The sequence below is a fragment of the Solea solea genome, chromosome 14 (genome assembly GCF_958295425.1).
Source record: "Solea solea chromosome 14, fSolSol10.1, whole genome shotgun sequence".
Taxonomy (NCBI): domain Eukaryota; kingdom Metazoa; phylum Chordata; class Actinopteri; order Pleuronectiformes; family Soleidae; genus Solea; species Solea solea.
Genome location: NC_081147.1, coordinates 946460 through 959685, shown reverse-complemented (window position 1 = coordinate 959685; position 13226 = coordinate 946460). Strand labels below are relative to the sequence as shown.

The 13226-nt window shown below is 42.3% G+C and overlaps 1 protein-coding gene across 3 annotated transcripts in view; it reads left to right on the top strand.

Annotated features, from left to right (window-relative positions):
• LOC131472439 (protocadherin-1-like) overlaps positions 1 to 11481 on the top strand; it is a 160123-nt gene extending 148642 nt beyond the window's left edge. For 2 of the 3 annotated variants that reach the window (XM_058649616.1, XM_058649618.1), the window contains exon 5: positions 10912 to 11481. In XM_058649616.1, the coding sequence (XP_058505599.1) occupies positions 10912 to 11372 (461 nt within the window). In that variant the 3' untranslated portion in view covers positions 11373 to 11481. The remainder of the gene's footprint in view (positions 1 to 10911) is intronic. The other variant, XM_058649620.1, reaches the window with a different exon arrangement.
• Positions 11482 to 13226: the final 1745 nt, after the last annotated feature.

Genomic DNA, 13226 nt, shown 5'->3' with positions numbered 1-13226 from the left:
GTGTCCACGGATAATGGGACAATTATCTGAGACAATAATGGACATACATAGATGTCCAGGTAAAGTTAAAAAAAATTTACTTTTGTGTCCAAACTGAGACAGAAAATGGACGTTAATGTCCAGAGGGGGACGATTTCAGACTTAGATGTTCAGATAAACTTAAAACCATGGACATAGGTGTCCTCAAAAAGACGATAATGAATGTAAATGTCCAGCTGTACTTAAAAAAAATGACTAGAGTGTCCAAACAGAGACATAACATGGACATAGGTGTCCACAAAGAGAGGATAATGAATTTTAATGCAAAAGATACACTTAAAAGTGCACTTGAGGGACCAAACAGAGACATAAGTGTCCATAATTGCTATACACAGACCATAGAAGACACAAGTCGTGGACCTGTAACTATGCAGAGACAGATTTAGACTGAGGTTTCCACTTATAGAAGATAATAAAGCTCCTGGTGTCCATGCAGGAATAATAATGGACACGGTCGTCCACTTAGAGACGATAATGATCCCTGAGGTGTTTGTGTTTGGAGACAGTAACGGTCTCACAGGTCTCACAGGTCTCCACTCAGAGAAACGATAATAGACTCCCAGGTGTCCACGTGGAGACATTCACGGACTCAGGTGTCCACATGTGAGGACGTGAAGTCGCAGGAGGAAAGTGTGAGATAAGAAGCTCATTATTTCCTTAATTCTACACGAGGAAGTCGTTTATGGAATTTAATTTTTTCAGCCTGGTCTTATTTAAACGTTTGACTGGAAATCCTTTATGTGCTCATTCTGCACTGTAAAAAAAAGTTACGTTAGTTTTACAGTGAGATCGAGTATTTAAAGGGACATTTCCACTGTTTTGATAGTGATGTTTCATATTTTAACGCAGTGTCATGTTTTAACGCAGTGTCGTAGCATATTTTAGCGCAGTGTCATATTTTAAACACAGTGACGTAGCATATTTAAACGCAGTGTCATGTTTTAAGGCAGTGTCGTAGCATATTTTAGCACAGTGTCATGTTTTAACGCAGTGTCGTAGCATATTTTAGTGCAGTGTCATGTTTTAACGCAGTGTCGTAGCATATTTTAGCGCAGTGTCATGTTTAAACGCAGTGATCTAGCATATTTTAGCGCAGTGTCATGTTTGAACGCAGTGACGTAGCATATTTTAGCGCAGTGTCATGTTTTAACGCAGTGTCGTAGCATATTTTAGCGCAGTGTCATGTTTTAACGCAGTGTCGTAGCATATTTTAGCACAGTGTCATGTTTTAACGCAGTGTCGTAGCATATTTTAGCGCAGTGCCATGTTTTAACGCAGTGTCGTAGCATATTTTAGCACAGTGTCATGTTTTAACACAGTGTCGTAGCATATTTGACCTTTGTTTTGAGGACTTCCTGCCGTGTTTTAGCACTGGCTGGATATTTTTAGTCACGGCTGTAAAACACAAATAGTTTTCATTCAAGAAAATAAAAGTCAAATCTCAGTTTGGAGTAAAAATAGTGTGAGGCACCGGGAGCTCGTGTCAAATGATCTCAACAGTGTCTGAAAATGAGAATGTAGCGTCGTCGCGGGACGTCTCGCCGGTCATTTATCTCCGTAAACGAGGCGGCGAGTCTTTCTTTCCACCTCTGCGTCAAATTAATAAAGTGAGACCTAGTTTTTCTTTTTTATTATTACTTAAAAATAAATCAAATAAAGTGAGCGGCGGCGGCGAGAGCGAGTGATTGTTTGCCTTTAAACAGATGCAGATGTGCTGCTGTTGCCAGCTCAGTTTGTGTATTCAGGTCAGTTTGTGCATTCAAAGCAAACACAAACCATGTTCCTCTGCATCTTTAATGAGACGCACACACACACACACACACACACACGCACGCACACGCAGTGTGGTGGTCAAATATTGATGGTCAGGAGAAGCTGCTGTGTTATTGTACTTGATGTAGCTTCAGGCGTTTTTCTATTGCAGCGGCTTTGGTTCATTTTCTCTCTCAAATACAAAATGCTGCAAATAATAAATAAAAAAAAAAATTCCCGTCGCAGTTTCCAGCTCATTTTCTCGAAGCTTTACTGTGGTTGGTTTTGTCTCTTTTTAACATTGAGTAAAATGAACCAGTTTAATTACCAGTTACAAGCTAAAACAGTTGGTGTCCGTGTGTAAATATTCTTAAATTCGACTAAATCAAGTAAAATAAATTTCTTTAGCTTGTGATGAGTCAAACTTACATCTTGACCAATTTTTCCTTGTTTTTGTCCAGTTTTAAGGCTCATTTTGTTTTTGTTTTTTTATTTTTGTCAAACATTGATCTAAATTTAGGAAAATGTACTTGTTTTTTGCCTTAAAAAAGGGAGAAATTAAGATATTACCGCTTACTTTAGGTTTTAATTACCAGTTACAAGCTAAAACAGTTGGTGTGTGTGTGTGTGTGTGTGTGTCAATATTCCTAAATTCGGCTTAATCAAGTAAAGAAAGACTCCTTTTTAAGAGAGGACAGAATTCCTTTGCTTGTGATAAAAAAAATGTACATTTTGATCCATTTTTTCTAGTTTTAAGGCACATTTCATTCAGAATGCGGCTAAATTTAAAAGCTAGTTTTTAAGAATTCGAGCCAAATAAAATCTGCTTAAAGTTACCAGCAAAATAAAATACAAATTTAAATACAAATAAAACACTAAGAAAACAGTGTAAGTTTGTATATATGTCTTCACATTAGCCCACGTGTAGCATAAAAACATGGCCGACTCTGTGGACTCCTGTGTTCAATTTAGACCAAAACCACCAGAAGTGGTGGGGGGGCAGTATAGAGTCAAGAAAATGACAAAGAAGTAAAGTCTGGAAAGTTTCAAAGAGGATTTATGAAACTTTCCCCGTGAATGGGACGACTTACATTCAGCGGCTCTACGTTGTGTTTGTCGACGCCCACAACTCAGTGCTGCCCTCTAGAGGAAGTGGTGTGCGACGTCCATATCAACGCAAAAGACGCAACAGAGAATTGTAGTTCTAATGACGGAGATAATGTTAGGGACGGACGTAAAACGGGTACAAATGGAGAAGAAATGTTTGTCTTTTTCCTCTACAGAGCTCCCCCTACAGTTTGGGAGTACCTATTTTACCAACACCACCTTAAACATCTGTTTGTCCATCGTCCACCTCTTGATCTTTACTGTTTATTTTTTTAAATCAGGGTAAAGATCCTGCTCGTACGAGTAAACGTCGGCAAACGCGACAGAGTTTTTCAGAAGCCTGAATAAACGAGAAGAAGAAAGACGAGAGAGGGAGGGAGAGAGGGAGAGAGGGAGGCGGTGATTTGGCTGAAAACATGAAAATCTTTGAAAAGGAAAAAAAACAAATGATTTTGATCTTCTGCTAATTAGTGAAAGAGCAAACGACACCGAAAAGTCTAAAATCTAGTCTCTTCCTTCATTTTCTGCCAACACTTCTCTTCCTTCCTTCCCTCCCTCCCTCGTTCCCTCCCATCGTCTCCTCTCTCCTCAGCTTTGTGTCAATTGATTCATTAATTGCCGGCTAATTTAATTTCCCCAAAAGTAATAAGTTGTTTAAGCGTTAAACTTAATCTGCCCCAAAGTTTAATTAGAGTCAGACGACGGGTCAGCGAGGGAGGGAGGGAGGGAGGAGGCAAGCAAAGGAAGCAAGGAAATTATGAAAAACATTGATTTTATTACATCTATCGTCCTGTGAACTCTCTGGTCTAAACTCCGCCCCCAAATGAAGGCGTGGTTTGTAACATCGGTAACATTAGCTCTGCCGCTTCCTTTGCGTGTTTGTTTTCACGACTTTTTCTCTGAAGGTTTATCGCGAAATCTAACGCAGAACGTTAAAGAAGCGTAAACCTCGGGAGTCAGAGACGTGTGAGAAAAGTTAGCATTAGCATGCTAAACACTGGACGTCGTGTTTTTGCAATGTTGGCAACAAGTTTTTGTTGCCGTTCTGATGCACGTAAAATGCCGTCTATGACTCTAAAGTTGAGCACGAATTAGCCTTAAAGCTAAGGTGTGGAAAAGCTGGCAACAACTGCTTACACAGCTAACGATATGTCCCGCCTCCTCCACCTGTAGGCTCTCTGGTTGAAGCTCCACCCCCAGATCCCTGGAATAAAGCGTGTTTTTGTAACATTGGTAAAACATCGGGAAACGCTAGCAACAACTGCTAACACAGCTTACGATTTGTCCCGCCTCCTCCACCTGAAGGCTCTCTGGTTAAAGCTCCACCCCCAGATCCCTGGAATAAAGCGTGTTTTTGTAACATTGGTAAAACATCGGGAAACGCTAGCAACAACTGCTAACACAGCTAACGATATGTCCCGCCTCCTCCACCTGAAGGCTCTCTGGTTAAAGCTCCACCCCCAGATCCCTGGAATAAAGCGTGTTTTTGTAACATTGGTAAAACATCGGGAAAATCTAGCAACAACTGCTAACACAGCTAACGATATGTCCCGCCTCCTCCACCTGTGGGCTAAAATACACATTTTTTATCTTTAATTTCCTTCGATATTTTTGGAACATTGTCATTCCATAACTGTCGTAGAAAATGTTCGCGAGGACAGGAAGTGCATGTGCAGGTGGGCGGGTCAGTCAGTGACACACAAGGAGAAAATTACTGACGGGAGCTTTAATATTTCCCTGTGAAATAACTACAGTGTGTGTGTGTGTGTGTGTGTGGAGGAGACACGCAGAGTAGTGATGCTCACACACACTCACACCTCTGCAAACCTCCATCTGTATTCATGTTCACACACCACCTCCAGTTTGGTGCTCTGAGTTCAATAACGCTGCACACGCACACGCACACACACACACACACACACACACAGCAGTGTCCTCCTGCAGCACAGTGATCCTGCTGTGTCAGTTTGTGCCGAACTCTCTGTTCCTATTAACATTTCCACCGTCGTCGCGTTTAAAACGGGGAAGAAAAACCTGTCAAACGTGACGACGGTGGAAACAACACAGTGATGGACACGCGCGTCCTCCTGTCCACCGCCCTGAGACCGAGTGAGACGTCCTGACGCGGGACAAGTCTGTCAAAAGATTCACTGTTGTGAAAGAGGTCGTCTTTAAAAAGGTGGATGTGAAGTGAGATGTTAAAACATGAACTGTAAAGCGCTCACTCTCCCACACCAAACCCCATAGAGAAAACCAGCGATTTTAACATCACAGCACACAGGAGTTCACAGGAGCTGTTGATCCACTGCTGCCTCCATCACTAAGTCCAAATGTCTTATTTAGTGAATTCGGCTTTTGAAAATCTTTGTTCAGATTGACTTCAGTGACACAAAGTGACCACACGAGGCAGCGGTAGACCAGCAGCTCCTGTGTCCTCGTGAGCTTAAATCACTGATTTTCTCTATGAGGTTTGGTGTGGGAGAGTCAAAAGGTTTCAATCTCATGGAGACCAAAAACCTGGTCCTGACAAGGACTGTAGACTCCTGTGTGTGTGTGTGTGTGTGTGTGTGTGTGATTGTTTCTTCTTCACTTTCTCTAAGCTCCTCCTCCTCAATTGTTTCCATATGATAAACTGGAGACATTGTGATTGCTGCAGAGAAGGCGTTAATTGAAGGTTTTTCTTGCCACAGCTTTAACTGTAACCCACACACACACACACACACACACACATATGTGAGCGTGCTTCAAAGTAATTAAACACATTAACACTTCAAGCAGAAGCAGCGGGAGAAAAAAAGGAAAAGAGAAGCGCTCTCTTTTGTGTACAGTTATCGCCACGACTGAGCGGCAAGAGGAAGAGCCGGGGTTTAGCATATCTGTGTGAGGAGGAAGTGATGGAGTGGAAGAGAAGAGGAGGAGGAGAGAGAGCCAATCCGCTCGGGCTCTTTACTCCAGCTGACAGCGTAAAATGTCAGATACTCATCTGGAAATGATTTCCATTTCGTACCACTGACATCTTCCCCAAGTGAGGACTCTGAAATCTAATTAGTTTGACCGTAAAAAAGAGAAAAAAAAGAAACGGCGACCAAGGTAGTGGAGTGTATTATGCAGAGAGAGAGGCCGTCGGGGCGAGCGAGGGGCCCCCGGGGTTAACTGGAACTCAGGAGTGAAGATGGGAAACCTGCCTCCACTGACGCAGGGAACCTTGAATACGGCGAGAGAGAGACAGATACAGAGAGACAGACAGACAGAGAGACAGACAGAGAGCACTTTTCTTCTCTGCAGGGTCACGGAAGAACTTCTTAAACTTCCATGAAGTTACTGATGAAGAACATGGAGTCGCTGGTTGTCAGCAGCAGGGGGCGCTCACAGCTCTGACAGTATCTCATACTTCAGAACTGTCACTCCCTGCTTCATCAGCTCCGTCACCCTCTTGTTCCTCGGTTTGTGACGAACATTTCGGTTCTGAGCAGTGACGGAGATAAGGGGCGAGGAAGACTTCAGTCGGGTTGTGGTGAAGATGTAGGAAGTTCAGTCGTCAACGAATCAATGAAATCTTGTCATTTTATCTTCAATTTCTGCCAAATTAAATATAATTCCTCGTATATTTTGACACTATGAACCTTTAATCTACGTCAGCTTAAGTCTGCGATATCTACGTCACACGTCCACGTCTTTGTCTCACTGTGAGACAGACGTTTGTGAACCACTCACTCTCCCACACCAAAGCCCATAGAGAAAACCAGTGATTTTAACATCACACACACACAGGAGTTGTTGAATAACAGTAAGAACAGTAACGTAACTACCATGAGTTTAAACGTGTTATTTTACAGAATTCGGCATTTAAAATCAAACGTTCAGATTCACGTCAGTGACACAAAGTGACCACACGAGGCAGCAGAGGACCAGCAGCTCCTGTGTCCCCACAGCTTAAATCACTGATTTTCTCTATGGGGTTTGGTGTGGGAGAGTGAGTGTTTTAAAGTCTGTCTAACAGTGAGATAAAGACTTCGTAAACTGACGTAGATTTTTTTGGTATAAAATCCCGTGGGAAGATTCTGAAAGCCCTTTCAGAATAAAAGTCTCTCAGATTTAAATAATCAGTGAAAAACAAACAGCTGAGTCATGGTCACATGACCGTGTTCCGCTGCCTCGGGCGTCAGGTTCACACTGATCGTAATAACGTTAAGTAACATGTGACATGTACGTGTTTAATGTGACGGATCATAATCTGGTGCTTTTATTTTGTTATTTCTTCTGACTTCCTGGCCTCAGGAGCGGCGTCGCCTCGGGCCAGTTTGGGGCAAACAGTTGTGTTGTGTTTTGTTTTGTGTGAATAACAAACACATCCTTTTTTATTCTGCTGTAAATCACAATCACGTTTATCCCCGAGTCGCTTCACAGGAGGCGGAGTTTGCTTTGGTCGTTGATGAAATAAAAGGTGGATGAAAATAAAAGTGAAATAAAGAATAACGACAATATTAAGGTCAAATAAGAATCCCGTTTTATTTTATTGTCATTATTTGTGGAATCGTGTGTTTGTGCAGCTCTCTGGAAGAAAAGAGTCAAATATTGATGTCTTTTTTCTTCTTCTGCAGCTAAAACGATATAAATCATTAAAAACACGAGTTGATGAATCATTTACGGCTGAAACTAACGATTCTTTTCATTAATGATTCATCTGTTGATTCTTTTGGTCAAATGACAAAAACAAACTGTAGAAAATGGAACAAATGTATTATTTTTTTAAAGAAAAATAGTTGTTGATGAATTAATTAATTATTATTTTTACATTTGGGAAAAATTGAAAAATGCAAGAATTTGTGTGTGTCTTTATATTCTTTACATTGTATATTTATATTTTCATTTAAATCCTATTACAGTTATAATATAAAAATCGTTAGATATATTTTCTTATAAAATAAAAGTGAATTTTGGAATTAATAATTGTTTAGTTATAGATATAGATATAGATATTTTTAAAGTATTGTATTTTCATTATATCACAACAATTTCATTCAGTTAATCCCATTTTTAAATTACCCTGAATTTTATTGTTTATCATAAAATCATTTCTATGTTTATATATAAAATATAAATTATGCACATATTATCCTGTATAACAATATATCTAAGTTTTTAAGTCTTTTTTAATCCTATAAAGTCTGATATTTTTTATTAGAGTTGAGGTATCTTACACAGTAGTAATAAAATGAAAGAAATATTGTAATTATATATAAAAAACTGCTAAGTTTTATTGTACATAATAAGAATATTTCACTGTAATTTAAAAACAATTGTATTAAAGGGTTAGGGTTTTCCACAATAATTACAAAAATCCAACAGATGTGTAATTTCCTGTAAGGTTGTCGCGTCTAAACTCGTCTGATTTCCTCCTTCTCTTCTCTTGTGTGTGAGATTCTGAGACGACAGGAAGTGACAGCGTTTGCATTTAAATGAGGTGGAAGTAGAAAAGGTCACGGGCGGAGTCAGATATCTTCATGCGTTCACACAAAATAACCTTTTCTCTTTTTCTTTGTTCCTGGTTTTTACTCCGCGTGACGTCACACGGGGTTGAAGTTTGTGTCACTTTGTCTCTCACACCAAACCCCATAGAGAAAATCAGTGATTTTACCTGTGGGGACACAGGAGCTGCTGGTCTGCTGCTGCCTCGTGTGGTCACTTTATGTCACTGCGGTCAATCTGAACGAAGGAATACAAAAGCCGAATTGACAAAATAAGACATTTGAACTTAGTGATGGAGGCAGCAGTGGATCAGCAGCTCCTGTGCGCTGTGATGTTAAAATCACTGATTTTCTCTATGGGCTTTGGTGTGGGAGAGTGAGTGGTTTCCATAAGCAACAGAAACTTGAGTTTCCTGCAGGAAAAGTCCGTCTAACATTGAGATAAAGACGTGAAACACATTCTTAAGATATCAAAGGTCACAGATTGAGTCCGAAATCTCGATGCTTTCACATAAAAGAACCTTTTTTACTCGTCACATGATTCTTTGACTCCGGCGAGCGGTCATTCCTCTTGGGACCAAAAAAAAAAAAGCGGCGCTTATTTCCCTAAAATGGCTCCTTCACTTCATGCATAATTGAAATTCATTGCCCTCCTTTTTTATTTCTGCAGCAGGAGCAGGAAGCGCGGGCTCCTCGCTCCTCGCTCCGCGCGCTCGCCGGTCGATGATGTGTTCGCTGTAATCCCGGCGAGTGCTGAGTCGTGGCCGCGGTGCCTCCTTTATTCATTTTATTTATTTATTTATTATCAATTTTTTTTATATTTAACTCCCCACATTCTCACGAGCGCCCGTGGATTTGGGTTTTGAAAGCGTTTCCCATGCAAAAGCGGCGTGCTTGCAGAAATGTGAAGTCATGTGTTGAATAAGTGCTTCTTTTTTTTTCCTCCCTGTGAACCTGACGTCGTCAGCAGGAGGGTTTTTTTTTTTTTTTGACTGATGAACAAACTCCAAACTTCACTCCCGACGACAACGGCGACGGAAAAACCATGACGACAACAGAGGAAGGAAACTGAAAAAGTCTTTATTTCATTCCACGTCTGCAAAAACTGACCGTTAGACGTCTTTAAAACACGTTTAATGAACCAACTCCTGAAATATTTACGTTTCCACTGGATCCAGAAGAACTTTCTGGATCCGTCCGATGAGTTTCGACAGAGAACTGAACCGCGTTACGTTAAAATCCGTAGTACGTGATTACATTCTTGTCCGTTGTGACGTCATCAGTGGGCGGATTCTTACCAAAATGTAATGTGAACATACTCGAGTGATCACCTACCTGTCGTGAAAAAATCACATTGATCCGTCAAAAACTGGAGACAGGACGTTGGATCAAACTTAACGAGAAGACACCACACCAAACCCCATAGAGAAAATCAGTGATTTAAGCTCACGGGGACACAGGAGCTGCTGGTCTACTGCTGCCTCGTGTGGTCACTTTGTGTCAATGAATTAAGTCTAAATTAAATATTTCAAAAGCCGAATTGACAAAATAACAAAGTTGAACTTAGTGATGGAGGCAGCAGTGGATCAGCAGCTCCTGTGTGCTGTGATGTTAAAATCACTGGTTTTCTCTATGAGGTTTGGTGTGAGAGAGTGAGCGGTTCACGAACTTCAGTTTCCTGTTGGAAAAGTCCGTCTCACAGTGAGATGAAGACGTGAACGTGTGACGTAGATATCGTGGCCGTAAAGTGATTAATTTAAGCTCATAATGTTGTTATTTTTGTGTTAATTGTGTGTTTGTGCGTCATAATGATGGTTTTTAACGAACCTGAGCTGCTGCTGCTGCTTTTGAATGAAGCCGATCGTGTTTCATGCTCAGCTTCAGCCTCAGATTAAACCGCGTTCCTGGCACTTTGTGAACTATTAGTGACTTTAAAACTACACACTGAGCTTTAATTAAATTTTCTCCGTTGAAGCGAGAGAGAGAGAGAGAGAGAGAAGCCTGTGTGTGGATAAAGGGATAATGACAGTTTTAATCAGCCAGTTTGCAGCTGAAGTGTGACACCACTCTCTCACACACACACACACATACACATATTTGTGGGTTTTAAGGAAACAAAAAGCAGATATTTACACACACACACACACACACACAGAATCTGCCTGCTGTCAAACACAATCTGCTCACGATCGACTTCACTTCCCCGCTTTCTCGTCCGAGAGGAAATTGTTTTGTAAAGGATAAAATGGAGCCGAGCACAAACAATCATCTACATGCGAGGACACACGTCGCAATAATAATAATAATAATACTAAACATAATACACAATAAAATGGAGACGGAGGGGAAAATAAAAGCGGATTAAATTCAAGGCAGAAACTGCAGAACACCGTGGAGGAACACGTCAGCAGCCGTCACCGTGTCTCCAGTTTTAGTCGTACTTGTTGAGTTTGCTTCCCCCTTGTGGTGAACAACACTTCCTGTCGCTCATCATCTGTTTCCAGGTCACTCATCCTTCTCTTCTTCTTCTTCTTCTTCTCCGCAGACCTCAGGCCCCTCCCCGACGTGGCGATGACCGGTAACTGCACCCACGAGTGCACCGAGTTCGGCCACTCCGACTCGTGCTGGATGCCCGGCCAGCCGTCCCCCACCCGCAAAGTGAGCGCCAAGAACGCCCCGAAGCTCTCCACCTTCGTGCCTTACCAGGAGATGGACGGGCAGGAGGCGCTGATGGCCAACGGCAGCCCCAAGCCCCTGATGATGGAGGAGCGCGGCAGCACTTGTGGCGCCGTGAGCGGCGGCACTTGTGGCGCCGTAAGCGCTGGCGCTTCCAAAGTGGCCAACATGCGCTTCATGACCCCGTACAGCAGTGCCTACCCGGGGGGCGGAGACTCGTCTGTGAAAGACTGCGGATTGGAGGAGATTCCGCTGAGTCAGGCAGTGGAGTATCACTCCGCCTCCACCCCGACCGGCCAGACGGCGTCTAAACGAGAGATCTACCTGTGAGGGCGCCGCCCTCCACCGTAACCCCCGCCTCCACATCCCGGCTCCTCCCCCACCTGCTCACTGTCGCCCCCCTGTGCCTATTACTCGCAGTGCCGCAGCGCCCACTCCCCCCCCCCCCCCCCCCCCCCCCGCCTTTTTCTCAGTTTTTATAACTGCATCGTCTGTACAAGGCTTTAGACCCCGCCCACTGCCACACCCAACCCCGCCCCTCCCACCACCTCTAGAAACCAATCAAATGTAAAATAGAAAAAGTCAAACTCGGAATGTAAACTACGACACATTGTTGTGATAATTTATGGGAAACTCTTGGATTTTTTTTTTCTGCGTCGTTTTTGGTTTTTGTAGGAAAAAAAAGACTTTTTGGGGCGGGGCCAGGGGCGGGGGGGAGAGAAGGGAAAGAACTTCTTGTAAATCCTACTTAAATATACTGTGTCATGCTATCTTATCCTCATTTTGGATTATTTTGGATTATTTTTGTTGTCGTTGGAAAATACAGTTCGAGCCGAATCCGATCAAGCTAGCGACGGACGTTTGCACAGCGCACGGCTTTTTCCCGCTCGTCGGAGTTTCTTCAGTTTGGTATTTTTTGGTCTTTTCTTCAGTGTACAGATCTGTAAATACACCAGACAGTGACGGAGGATCCAGATCACGGACCAGAGAAAAACCTCCGTACAAGAGCCGGACGGCGGTGCCGCGGCGTTTGCCGCTACGCCGCAGAAACCTGGACTCTAGCGCATCACCGACGGTGCCGAGTTATAAAGACATTTTTATTCTTATTCTTATTATTATTCTTATTATTTAGTTCTTTCTCTGGAGCAGAAACATTCAGAAGCAGCAGCAACAACAAGCAATTCATCCAGAACCAGAGCGAGAGCGCGAGTCTGTGAGTGAATCCAATCCGAGACGAGATGCTATTCTTCACGCTGTCGTCGCTCGTGTGCGCCGTGAAATGAAAACTCGACGTGAGCTTTTGTGTTTGTGCGTCGGTGAAATTAAACCACGGAGATCAAAACAAAAGAAGCCTGGTGAAGTGAAAAATGGGATTTTTTCCAGCATTAACTGTTGCGTTAGCGACCCCTAGAGGTCACAGCCCTCACTGACAGCATCGTCATTAACTGAGGAGCAAAAACATTCAGTGCAGATTAATAATCTGGTTCCACAAAAACAGAAATGACACAAACATCAGGGAGTTCATCCGTTCATCCTCTGGGGAACATGAACATTCATGCTAGTTTTTGTCACATGTTTCATTCTGTCCAAGGTTGCGTTGAAATTTGCTTCTGCCGTTGCTAAGCGACCACAACAAGACTTGATTGGCTCCTTCTTGTCACATGACTTATAATAGGACACTGAAGTCGAGATTTTCTCGCCATGTAACACAGGGATTCCCAAAGTCTGGGTCGGGGACCCACAAACAGGTCACAGGAGATTTTTTTTGGGCCCTTAAACAAATTTATTTAAGATTTATTTGTTTAAAAACAAAAAAAGTGTTAATTAATGTAACAAACGTCTCTTATTTACAGATATGGTTGTAAATTTGTCACTACGTTATAATCCACAAAGAAAGTTCGCAAAAACATGCTATGTCGGAAGAAATTTGTACATTTAAAGAATTATTTTTCTTTTCGTAAAGTTGTAAAGAGAGTCAATCAAAACTGCGATCGCTGTTTAACCGTAAAAACCTCTCTTTCTTGATATTTTTTTTTTAAATCTGCGAAATTCCCAGCTTCATATTTGTCCATGTCTGTCGCTACGTTCGAGTGGAACTCGTTACAACGACACGATGAACTCAGAGTTTCCAGAAAACATCTGCGATCTCCATGTTTAACCTGCTACGCAATGTCGACATCCCGT